The sequence below is a fragment of the Pteropus medius genome, unplaced genomic scaffold, assembly GCF_902729225.1.
Source record: "Pteropus medius unplaced genomic scaffold, Ma_sr-lr_union100, whole genome shotgun sequence".
Classification (NCBI taxonomy): domain Eukaryota; kingdom Metazoa; phylum Chordata; class Mammalia; order Chiroptera; family Pteropodidae; genus Pteropus; species Pteropus medius.
Window position 1 is genome coordinate 2,911,955 of NW_024349800.1, and position 13,212 is coordinate 2,925,166.

General features: G+C 36.9%; 1 protein-coding gene across 3 annotated transcripts in view; it reads left to right on the top strand.

Moving 5' to 3' along the window:
- Positions 1-13,212, top strand: part of FANCD2 (FA complementation group D2) — a 51,675-nt gene that overhangs the window by 20,910 nt on the left and 17,553 nt on the right. For 2 of the 3 annotated variants that reach the window (XM_039886717.1, XM_039886718.1), the window contains exons 16-28: positions 349-483; positions 1,704-1,835; positions 2,962-3,072; positions 6,001-6,110; positions 6,843-6,903; positions 7,565-7,684; positions 8,131-8,204; positions 8,492-8,638; positions 9,151-9,251; positions 9,654-9,769; positions 10,775-10,883; positions 11,914-12,024; positions 12,285-12,397. In XM_039886717.1, the coding sequence (XP_039742651.1) occupies positions 349-483; positions 1,704-1,835; positions 2,962-3,072; positions 6,001-6,110; positions 6,843-6,903; positions 7,565-7,684; positions 8,131-8,204; positions 8,492-8,638; positions 9,151-9,251; positions 9,654-9,769; positions 10,775-10,883; positions 11,914-12,024; positions 12,285-12,397 (1,440 nt within the window). The remainder of the gene's footprint in view (positions 1-348; positions 484-1,703; positions 1,836-2,961; positions 3,073-6,000; positions 6,111-6,842; positions 6,904-7,564; positions 7,685-8,130; positions 8,205-8,491; positions 8,639-9,150; positions 9,252-9,653; positions 9,770-10,774; positions 10,884-11,913; positions 12,025-12,284; positions 12,398-13,212) is intronic. The other variant, XM_039886720.1, reaches the window with a different exon arrangement.

The window sequence follows — 13,212 nt, forward strand, 5'->3', positions numbered from 1 at the left end:
GTATATCCTCAAGGGGGCAGTATGACTGAGTGAGGAGACTGGGATTTAGAAGATCTGGATTCTAGTCCCAAATTGGGCAGATAGGGACAGTGCTATTATGCTTGTAATTTAACTTATTTGAGCTTCAAGGTTAATTGTTATTTATATGTTGATTCCTATTGATTTTGAGAGAAAACTCAGAATGGTGAATGATTATTCTGAGTCAAACAAAGATTTTTGAGGTTCCTTAAGTTAAAATGAGAGCTGGCAAAGAGAAATCTCACGTTCCAAAAAGGTTAGCAACTCTTAGTGCTATAATAACTAAGTTTCTCCCGCAGCTTTTTTTCTCTTTTCTCTTCCCCTCTCAAGGTTCTTAAGGATTTTTGTCCATCCATTCTGTCACTGGCTCAGAATTTGTTGCACTCTCTAGACCAGAGTATAATTTTGTTTGGCAGTCTGCTATACAAATATGCATTTAAGTTTTTTGACACTTACTGCCAGCAGGTATGTTGAAATATTTATTTTGAAAAGGGAACAGGGAAAAGGGAAGAAATGCAATTCCAAGTGACTTGCCTGTGATCTGATGTTTATTTCTTGTTAGTTGACGATATTGAAGGAGAGGGAACTCTGAACTGGGAATTGGGAAAACTTAGTTCTAGTCTTTGTCTCAATAAAATGAAGAGACTGGACTGGAGGATCTAATTCTGTGTTTTGAGCTCTAAAATTCTCTGAGTCTAAAATGAAGATCTGAATTCAATATACTTCAAATAAACCATGGCTTAAAGGGCTGGGGTTGTCAGGCAGTTTTCACAGTATAGGCATTGTAGTTTTAAAATTTAGCTGCAAATAATCAACTGCCATTTGATTCTTGAGTTTTCTAGGAAAAAAATGTGGCAGAAAACAAGTGGAGAAAGCCCGAAGGCTTAACCCTATTCCCATGAATATGAGACACAAAACCTAATAGCACATATGGAGGGAGATGAGGGATAAGGAATGTGCTGTAGTTGTGGAAAATGATTATGAAAACAAAGAACAAAGTTTCTTATTCTGTATTTGTTATATATACTGTACCTATTACTAATGATGTTAAAACATTTGAATGGAACTTTTAAAAATGAGGACAAAATTTTAAAAATTTAAAGCAGGGCAACAGACTCAGCTGGCATGAAGTAGCTATTGCAACTGAAAAAGCCATATGACTCAGTATGGAGCAGTAGTATAAAGGAAAGGGAGAATGGCATCTAAGCCATTTTTTTGGAACCATCTTAATATCTTAAAAAAAAACTATTATAACTGATATTTGCTTGAAACATCCAAGTCTTACTGATAAAAACTTTCAAAACCCTTAGCTCCTTAAGTGTCATCTTTTCAATAAACTTCAGTAGATTAAGTACAACCACAACTTAAAAGGTAATATTTAATCTACATAAGAAAGAGAAAGATGATGCCAAGGAGCAAAATCAGCAGGGCTTAGATAGTGCTCACTGATAAATTATGAGAAATTAATTATGGGTGACTGAATGGTAGCGTAGTTAGACTGGCATAATCGATTCTAAGCCTCCTGAATCCAGCATTAATGAAAACTAGATAATAAAATTAGATGATGGGATAGGGTGGGTTAAGATTTTAACCAAGTTGAGATTGGAATGGCCTCAGGCATGAACTGTAAGAGGACCATACCATATTTTTGCTTCACACTGTTCATTTGACTCTTTTCTATATAGGAAGTGATTAGTGCCCTAGTGACCCATATCTGCAGTGGGAATGAAGCTGAAGTCGATATCGCATTGGATGTCCTCCTAGAGTTGGCAGTTCTAAACCTATCTGCTATGAGGATGAATGCGGTCTTTGTGAAGGTATCTAGTCCCTCCATTGACATATATGGAATCATTTTTCTTTCTTGCATATATCTGAAAGATAGCTGCTGTTAACCAAAATATTTTTTACTCTAAATATTGAGAACTATTATTGGTAGGAGGGGGTGAGAAGGAGGTGAGGTGATAGGCAAGTAATAGAAGAAATAACTTATCTATTTATGTGTTAATTCCTTCAACAAATACTTTTTTATACTTAAGTATGTGCCAGACTCTATTGTGGGTGCTACGGATACAAAAGTCAGTCCTCGCTTTTGATGATAGAAAGTAAGACACATAAGCAAGTCATTTTAAATTCAACATGATGAATTCTCTAATAAAGATAAAGTGCTATAGATGTACCAGAGCAGGAATAATTAATTTGGCCTTAGAAACTGGAGAGATCTTCAAAGACGAAATATCAATGATTTGATGAGCGAAAGGAAGAGAAGTACATCCAGGCAGAGGACAGTTTGAACAGAAGCAAATTGGCACCCAAGTCCATGCTGTGTCCGTGGGATGACAAGTTCACTAGCATGGTTGGCAAATAAGATAACGTGGTGAGAGGTGGTAGAAGGTGAGGCTGGGAAGACATAGGGCAGGGCCAGATTATGAAGGGTCTCAAATACTATGCTAAAGAGTTTCAACTTTATTTTATAGACAATAGGGAGCTATTCCGCATTTTTAACAGGGAGTTGACATAATCAAGTGTGGGCTTTGAAATGTGTTATCTCCATATTAGGGGTGAGAAAGCTGAGGCTTTGCCCAAGGTCAAAAAGTAAGTAGTTCCCTTGTGACTCCTTCAGAATGAATAAGTAATTCATGGAGTAGAAACTGAGAGGGAATGATGTGATAAGGAATAAGGTCAGAGATAAACCTTTTAGTGGAATATTTTTACCAAGAAAAGGGGAATGGGGAGAAAAAGAATAGGGAGAACTAGTAGATATGTTAGGAAGACTAAGCAGAATGTCAACCCTCTGTGCTCTGAGGATAGCTTTAGAGAACTTGAGCTTTTGTGGATCAAATGGCTAGCTATCCATGTGTATACCTCTTACAAGGATTTAATTTTTTTAATTTAAAGGGAAAAATGTTGGTTGCTAACCATATCTTTGGCATTTTTTTCTCACAGGGCATTTTAGATTATCTGGATAAAATGTCCCCTCGGCAAATACGAAAACTTTTCTATATTCTCAGCACGCTGGCATTTAGCAATCAGCATGAAGGCAGCAATCATATCCAGGTAAGAGGCAATGCATTGAGAAAGAATCTTACTGCTCTTTATTTGAAATTTACTGAAAAAAGTCACTCCAGCCTGTGTAGTAGTAGAAACAGAGTAGTCATAGTCCAACCATTTGTTTATTATTTTATTGCCACAAACATTAAGTGCCTACTGTGTGCCAAGCCCTGAGGTGTTAGGTATATTAGACCTGCCCTCAAAGAGCTTAGTCTTTGAGGGTAGAATTGGGCCTGTAATTAGCTATGAAACTGAATAAGAAAAGCCATTCAGGTTCTGTTCTGAGTGCCTTGGGAGCACAGAGAATTCCCTTATTCCCTAAGGAACATCTACATCTAATGTGAACTTCATCTGGGCTTGCTTTCATTTGTGGACATCATTTATTGAAAAAGCCAGGCAGAGGACTATAATAAGAGAAGAGATTAGGTTAAAATCATAACTCAGCTCTTTATGTCTTTGTTGCCACCCTATGGCATTAATCCATACTAAACTATGACTTTGAGCAACCAACACCCTTTTTTAATTTAAAAGAAAATTGACTAGGTAATATGCACATGGCACAAAATTCAAAGGTATAGAAAGGGTTTTTTGTCTGTTTGTTTTGGGAGGCATTGCTGGGGTCTGTGAAGCTGCCCCAGGAGCTGGAGCTGTAGTATCCCCTCCTCTTCCACTTCCTCTTGTGACCAATAAAGGCTGTTTGTACTGTTAAAAAAGAAAATGATATAGAAAGTTGATAAAAAATAAGTCTTTTAGTTCTCTAGGCATCTGATTCTCTAAAGGCAATCATTGTTACTAGTTCATAGCTTTCTGAAATGTTCTGAGCATTTATAAATTTGTATTTACCTATATTCTACTGTTTACCCTCTTGTTCTACATCTTGAATTTCATTTAGCAGTGTATTTTAAGGATTGCTTCACATCACTAATATAGTGCTGTGCGATTATTTTATTTTTTAATTGTGATAAGTTATATATAACAAAATTTGCTATTTTAACCTTTTTAAATGTATAATTCAGTGGCATTAAGTACAATCACAATGTTGTACAACGGTCACCATTACCTGAATCCAGAATTTTTTCATCATCTCAAACAAAAGTTCTGTATCTATTAAGCAGTAACTCCCCATTTCCCTTCCCCCAGCCCCTGGTAACCTCTAATCGACTTTCTGAATTTGCCTAATCTAGGTGCCTAATTTAAATAGAATCATAGAATATTTGTCTTTTTGTATCTGGCTTATTTCACTTACCATAGTGTGTTTAAGGTTCATCCATGTTGAAGGATATATTAGAACTTCATTTCTTTTTATGGCTGAATAATATTCCATTGTATGTATATACTCATTTAGTTTATCCATTCATCTATTTATGGATACCGACCTTTTTCTACCTTTTGGCTATTGTAAATAATGCTGCTATGAACATCAGTGTACAAGTATCTCATTGAGTACCTATTTTCATTTCTTTTGGGTACATACCTAGGAGTGGAATTGCTGGGTCTTACGGCGATTCTATGTTTAACATTTTGAGGAACCACCACACTGTTTTCCACATTCTCACCAACACTCATTTTTCATTTTTTAATTATAATCATCCTATTGGGTATGAAGTGGTATTTCACTGTGGTTTTGATTTGCATTTCCCTAATGACTAATGATGAGTATCTTATCAGGTGCTTATTGATCATTTGTATATCTTTGGAAAAGCGTCTATTCAAGTCCTTTGCTCATTTTTTAAGTGGGTTGTTTTTTATCGTTGATGTGTAGGAATTCTTTACATATTTTGGATATTAATCCCTTACCAGATACATGGTTTACAAATATTTTTTTCCATTCTGTGGATTATCTTTTCATTCTTGATAGTGTCCTTTGATGCAGTTTTGACGAAGTCTAATTTATCTGTTTTTTGTTGTTTTTGCTTGTGTTTTTGGTGTCATAATTAAGAAAAACCATTGCCAAATCCAAAGTCGTGAAGCTTTTCCCCTGTGTTTTCGCTCAGGAGTTTTATATTTTTGGCTCTTAAACTTAGATCTTTGATTCATTTGAGTTAATTTTTGTATATGGTATAAGGTAAAGGTTCAACGTCATTTTTTTGTGTGGGAGTATCTGGTTTTTTCAGCATCTTTTGTTGAAAAGATTGTCCTTTCCCCTTGAATGGTCTTGGCACCTTTGTGGAAGATCAGTTGACTTCTGAGGATTTATTTCTGGATTCTATCCATTGGCCTTATGTTAGTATCACACTGTTTTGATTATTATAGCTTCATAGTAATTTCAAAATTTGGAAGTGTGAGCCCTCCATATTTGTTCTTTTTCAAGATTATTTTGGCTATTTGGGGTTCCTAGAAATTCCATATAAATTTTAGTGGGATTTTTCTATAGCTGAAAAAAATGCTGTTGGGATTTTAATAAGAATTACATTGAATGTGCATATCACTTTGAGTGGTATCATTATCTTAACAATAATAAGTCTTCCAATCTTTGAACATGAGATATTTTTCCATTTATTTAGTAGTTTATTAATTTTCTTTCAGCAGTGTTTTGTAGTTTTTAACATAGAAGTCTTTTACTTCCTTGGTTAAATTTATTTCTAAGTATTTTTTTCTATTTCATTATTTTAGCTGAGCAGACAACACATGATAATTCATGTATGCTTATTGAGCAGCTATCACAATAGTAACAATAATAACTGTTATTATTGAAGGTCTACCATGTGCCAGGTACTGTTCTAGAATTTTTCATAATTTGTCTCTGATCCTTTCAAAACCTTCTCCATTTTTATAGATGAAAAATATTGAGACTCAGAGAGATGAAATGACTTGCCAAAGGACACAGTTAGTAAATGATAGAACCTTGCTATTCTAGGTTTTTCAGCTCCAATATTTATTGGCTCTTTTGTCATTCCAACATCTTCATTTTTCTCCATCTTTGTCTCCTCGCAGGATGACATGCACTTGGTGGTACGGAAGCAGCTCTCCAGTACCATATTCAAGTACAAACTCATTGGTATTATTGGTGCTGTCACCATGGCTGGCATCATGGCAGCAGACAGGTATGCAAGGAAATTCAGACTTCTGTGGCTCCAGGTCAATTAATAAAGTTGCCTCCTTGGTGTTCTTCCTGTCTGCAACATCATGTTAGATACAAATAAAGTCTTCCCATGGATTTTTTGCCCCTTGCACTTTGATGCCATAATTGTAACATCTCAAGAAACATCAGATTTGGGGCTTATAAGACATTATATTACAGAGTGACATTGGAATTCAGTTCATGCACATTGGAAATGATTCGTCAGGAATTCCTGAGGCCTCAGAAGACATCTTTAGAATCAGTATTATTAATCCATAGTGGTTGCATAGTTTACACGTTAAGAGTTCATTCTCCAGAGCCATACCTGCCTGGGGTCAAATACTGGCTTCATTATTTATTAGCTGAATGATGTTGGGCAAGTTACTCTGCCTCTCTGTGCCTTTGTATTCTCACATCTGTAAAATAAAGATAATAATAGTATTTACTTTATGGAGTTGTTGAGAGCATTAAATGGTTAAAACAATGCCCAGTGCTTGCTTTTATGATTATTACTAATTTTAGTGTACTCTTCAAAAAAAAATCTAAGAGGGCAGTTGTTTGCTCTAATCCACATTTTAATGGCCTAAATAAATACTCCTCTGTGCCTTCATGTACTTTTATCCCCACTCCCATTCCAGGGAAGGCAGGATTCTTTAACTTATTGCCAGTTGTTACAAAATATTACGAAAGTAAAGCTAAAATTCTTTGTTTTTAGAAGTAGATCTTCCAGTTTGACCCAAGGGAAAGCAGACTTGAGCAATGAACAGTACACACAGGTGAGTTCTTATAATATAGTTGGATACATTTAGGAGTAATTGAGGAATTGATTCTGGTTACTTTCAGTTTACCAGAAAGTGTGCTGCTTTTTTCAAAATATGTTTTCCTGAATTCATAGCTTTTGTGATTTGTACCACTCTTATGGCAGTTATAATCTACTAGTTTGGGTTGCATTTATTTCTGTATCTGTCTGATCTCCCTAATTATACTGTAAATTCCTAGAGAGCAAGAAAAGTGGACCATGTTTGAAGAATAGCAGATTGACTAGAACATAGGGACAAGTAAGTGTATAATTGGAGAGTTGGAGATAAAGCTAGTTTGGAGATAGATAACAGAAGGCCTTGAATGTGAATCAAGACATTTTGATTTAATTTTTTATGCGTAGGTAATCTTTAAGGATTTCTTAGCATATAAGTGGCATAATCCAAGCTTTGCTGTAGAAAAATTAATTTGGGTGCCTGTGTTTGGTGGATTGGAAAAGAGATGAGACTGGAAAGAGACAGACTGGTCTGGAGGTTCAGGAAAACCTCAGGTGAGAGGTAGTAAGAGCTTTGCCAGTGAAATAAGAAAGGGAAGAACCTGCTACTCAATGGGGTGAATGGTGTTCAGGAAGCATTGGCAGCCCAAGGTCTGAACTATTTTTTCTCTTTGCTGCTCCAGGTGACCTCCTTGCTGCAGTTGGTTCATTCCTGCAGTGAGCAGTCTCCTAGGGCCTCTGCACTTTATTATGATGAATTTGCCAACCTGATCCAAGGAGGAAAGCTGGCTCCAAAAGCCCTGGTAAAGCCAAGTATCTTCTTAAAGCAATGAAGCATGAGAGCTGCTTTACTACACATTCTTCAAGCCCTTCTCTCTGTTGCACTGTAAAAGGAGATCATCTTATGAGCTCTCCCGTATTCTATTCGGGAAGGCTGTTCTGACTTACGCTGCCCTGGCCTCCACTGAGGCCTCCTTCACATAGTAACAGTAGTAATAATAGTAGTAATGATGAAGTGCTGATAACGTTGATGATGACGTTGATAGCCAACATCTACTCTATGCCAGGCACTGTATTAACACTTTTCATGCATTATGTCTTTTCTACTTCATAATAAGAGGTATATATTATTACTTTCCTTTTTAGAAATGAGGAAACTGGGACTTAGAAAGGTTAATAGTTTGTCTAGGGCTCTACAGCAAATACATGCAGTGCTGCACAGCCTTTTTTATTTGTTTGCTTCCTGAAGGAATGGGTTGGGCAGACCATCTTTAATGATTTCCAAGATGCTTTTGTGGTGGACTTGCATGTTGTTCCAGAAGGGTGAGTACTGTTAACCTACTGACTTAATTGTACTGGCGAAGAAATTATGTCAATAGCTGGTACAGACATCAGAATGCCCTTGACCTCAGCCAAGTCTAGTCCATTCCCACAGCTTCTTTCCTCGACCTCAGCACCTCCAGCTCCAGAATTGCTAAAAGGTCCCCACTGTTCTTTCTCCTGTTTCTCATTTCTCCTCGTAGTAGGGGAGATTGATTTGTTCTAGTGGTTTTCCCCATAGACTTGCATACCGTTGAGTTGAAGCATCAGATTCTGGTTTCTCTCCACAGTGAATATCCATTTCCTGTGAAAGCTCTCTACGGACTAGAAGAATACAGTGGTGTTGATGGGATTGCCATCAACCTCCTGCCACTGTTGTTCTATCAGGACTTTGCAACAGATGTGGGTAGAATGACTTCACAGGAATCAGACCACAAGTCAGTATACTTTCTCTTTTCTAAAACATCTGCTGGTATTTTGAATATTCGCAGGGAATTCCATAGTTCTTGCAATATGTGAGGAACTTGATTGAAAAGAGTTTCTCCCAAGACGGGTTGTATGGGTTAGGGATATTGGGCAGATGCATTTTTTCTTGGACCCTGGGGCTGGGATTTGCATTTCCTCATGACAGCCAACAGGTTTCTGTGAGGCTATTTTCATTTCTGTTCTTTTTCCCCTCCCATGGACATAATTGGCTATCTCTGCCACTCTTACTCCCTCCTTCCATTTTACCTCCGCTTCTCCTACCATATGGACATTCATTCTGTTCACCTCTGCCTTCCTCTGGTTCAACTCATTATTTATTTGCTGAGCATTCATTAAGTTCCTTGTCATATGTTCTTAAACACAGACTTTTGGGCAAACTACTTTAATTGTAAGGTTGTGCTTTCTATAAATGTGGACTAATATGCCTTTAAAGTGGATCTAAAGATGGATTTTTCCTTCCCAGATTGGTGTCTCCGTTGTGCCTGCCTCCCTATTTCCGATTACTGAGACTTTGTGTGGCGAGGCAACATAATGGAAACTTGGAGGAGATTGATGGTTTATTAGGTATAGGACAAAGTTATCACATCTTATTCTTTTTCTAACTTTTTTTGTAAACTTAGGGAAGGGACAGGGATTTTCTAACTTCACAGAGTAGTATAACAATAATAATGGAGTTCCAAAGATGAAATAATACACGCAGAATCCTATCATGTTAACAAATCAGTTATCATAGTTCCATGTTGCTTTCTGGTCCTTGCCCCTATAATTGTTGCAAAGAGTTCTTAATTATATTTGTCGACCACTGCATAATGTGGAAGTATTTTTGAGCCTTATCAAAACTTGACCATCACATATAAGTTAAAAGGGAAAATACATAGAAGGAGAGCTAGCTCTAGGGGTAGGTAGCATCCAGGTTCTGTTGACTTGAGCTAAAGGGATTTAGAAATGTTTGTTCTTCTCTTTCAGATTGTCCTATATTCCTCACTGACCTGGAGCCTGGAGAGAAGCTGGAGTCCATGTCTGTTAAAGAGCGTTCGTTCATGTGTTCACTCATATATCTTACTCTCAACTGGTTCCGAGAGGTGAGCAGAGTTACTGGACCATTTCACCTATTTTCTGTAGTTCTTCTCAAAAGGAAACTATTTTCTTGGTTCTCACAAGACTCCCCACCAAGCACTAACCCTTGTGTGCTTCTCCAGCTGTTATGTCCCACCCCTCCCTAATTATATGTACCATCTGATATAGCCAAATCAGAATACTAGAATTCGCTTAATGTTGTCATGCTTTACTACCTCCAAGCCTTCTTACAGTATACTTACTTCTGCCTAGAATAACTTCATCTTCTGCACTGTGAAAATACTGTTCATCCTTGCATAGGTACACACTTAATGTTTCCATTCAGTGAGATCAATTGAATGATAATTTTCCCTTTCCTTTAGAACATATTTGTGCACAATAATATGAAATGTAAGAAAAACGAAATGATGAAAGTAACTTTTATAAAGTTACTTGCTTTTTTCATGCATAATATTTCTGAGAATATTTGCTTGAATTATCTCTTATCCTCACAATTATGTTATGATGTAGACAAGAATGGGTATTATCCTTTTTTTTTAGTTCCATGTTGGAATTGCAGGTACAGAGAATTCAAAGTCATTAAAATTTATGAATCATGAATACTATGCTAATTACTAGGCTAATTTCTTTATTTACACTATGTAATTCATATAATAACTGTGTTCCCATTTTATAGTTGAAGAAATAAAAGCTCAGAAAGGTTAAAGGTCTCAGCCAAGGTCACACAACTAGTAGGTAGTAGAATAAGACTTGTTTCACCAAAGTGTGTGCTCTCTAGCCACCACGCTATTCCACTCTGTTACTTAACTCGTAATAAATAAAACTAAGATTAAAAGTCAGATCTTCTGTATTGGCCCGGGGCTTTTTCTTCTCCAGCACTTTGCTGAGAACACTTTTACATTACTGACTAAACTGACAGATCCTGCTGCTTAATGGCATCTTTAGCTCTGGATGAATAATGTTAAATCTGAACTTTTCAAAGTATAGGAATATACTTTGTACTTTTGCAGATTGTAAATGCCTTCTGCTGTCAAATGTCACCTGAGATGAAAGGGAAGGTGCTTACCCGGTTAAAGCACATCGTAGAGCTACAGAAAATTCTGGAAAAGTATTTGGCAGGTAAGGGAAGTGTCCTGATAGCCCTACTGGGACAGCACTAAGGAGATAAAGAACTTAGCCAGGCTCAGTGATAGCTGTCCCCTACTGATCTGTGACAAGAAAATGAATGCTCAACAAAATTTTTTTTAAATGAGTGTATCCATTTCCCCCCCCCCTCCCTCACTCCCAAAAGCTCTTACTGCTTAAGAAAATATACAACATTGGTTGGGCTTTTATAAAGTTACTTTGCTTTTTAGAGGTCAAAATTCCAGTGCCCTTTGCCTTCCTGAACATAGTTATGAACCAGTAGTAAAGCTGAAAGCTCTTAATACCTTCTGACCATTAAGTAAACTTTTCTTTTTAAAGTGCTAGCTTGGGTGGTGACTCCATAGTGTAGTGGTTAGCATGTCTGCTTTACATGCAGAAGGTCTTGGGTTCGTGCCCCAGGTGGAGCCACGGACCATACCTCGGGTGCGCCATACCCTGGCTGCACCAGGCCCTGGGTGCACACTGTGAGCATGTGGAAAGAGACTCCCCATCTTCAGAGATCCAGTTCTTAAGGGCAAACGGCAACATCCATAAGTCAGGGATAGAAGGGGCCGGGGCGGGTGTGGGAGAGCGGAATTAAAGAGAGAAAATAAATAAATAAATAAAATGAAGTGCTAGCTTGATTCTCTGGGGAAAACATGGAACATCCCTCAGGCCCTCATCTAAATAATTGTGTATAAAACAAACTGTTATGTGACCAACTATTGTTAATATCTTTAGATTATAAATGTAATTGAGTTTACTTTTAATCCTTATCTGCTTGGATATTTTATATCATTATTTAGAATGATTTTATGTTAATTATAATTGATCAATATATTCCCATAAGTTATCTCTGGCCATTTTCCTGTGCCAAAACAACTAATGTCATATGACTTAAATGCCTCTTTCAGGCAGTCAGCCATGCTTGGTAGTTCTTTAGTCAACTGAGTGATTAGCATTCTCAGTCTAATGGTAGTATATGGTTGTTATATGTAGAGCTTCTGCCTGCTATCTGTTTCAGTCACCCCAGACTATGTTCCTCCCCTTGCAACCTTTGAATTGGAAACTGTCGATGTAATACCTCAAACCAGTACTGCTGTTTCAGCAAAGATCAGAAAACAAGGAACAATAGGTAAGTATGTTTTTATCTTACTCTCTGTCTCCATATTGAATTTACCTAAGAGGTTACATAGATCAAGGCATCAGTAATTGGAGAGATTTATGTAATTGAATCCTTTCTTTGGCATGATTATAAATGAACTATAATTTGGGGTTATAAAATTACCTCCTCTGTCTCCGGGTAGTGTTTAGCAGGTTGTTTCCTGAAGGCAGTAATATTTAGCAAACATGATTATTGATTCCTTGAATACTTTTCTCTTTTTGGAACATAAGGAGGAAGGAAACGTAAAGCAGGTGGCAACAAAACATCTTCCTATGACACATTTTCAAAAGAGGATGGTTCAGAATGCGACCCTACACCATCTGATAGAGGCCACCTGGAAAAGGTATTGGAATGATATCCATGAAAGTGTGTCAGCCTGGTGAAATTAACAGAGGGCCAGCTTTATTCTCTGCATTTTACAGAGAGATAAATTAGGGAAAGGAGAACTTTTAGGCCTTGCAGTAACCTTCTCAGTAGCAGAGTTCAGGTTAGGTTCTATGTCCTTATCACTACTATATACTTTTTTCTAATTTATCTTGAATGTTTTACTCTTTTTTTTTTTTGTATCCTAGCAGTACTTTGAATTCTCTCTTGTTGCAATTATCAAATTCTGTCTTCGTAGTTGACATAGTTGTAGATATACTTCTTTTAGCCTCTTTTCCCTTCTGATCTCAGATTATTAACTTCTTGATGAATTGAGATAGCATAAAATGCTTTGTACAGTTTTTGATACTTAATAAACAGTTCCCTTTTACTATAACTGTACCACTCACAGAGTAGGTTTCATGTATTTGTGATATTGCCTGAACACATGGATCCCAATTTTTCTGTTTTTTAGCTACATTCACTGAGTATTTATTATGGATAGCTCCTTTAATCCTCCTAAAAACCCGAGGTTAGTAGTCATATCCACATTTAATAGATGAGGAAACTGAGACCCAGGGAGGGTAAGCGACTTGGCCAAGGTCACATGGTTAATAAGTGCTTGAGCAAGGACTTGAAGCCAAATCTTTGTTGTTTTTTAATTAATTTATTTTCCAATTACAGTTGGCCTATAATTTTATATTAGTTTCAAGTGTACGAAATAGTAATTAGACATTTATATACCTTATGAAGTGATCACCCCAGTAAATCTAGTATTTGTCTGACACCACACCT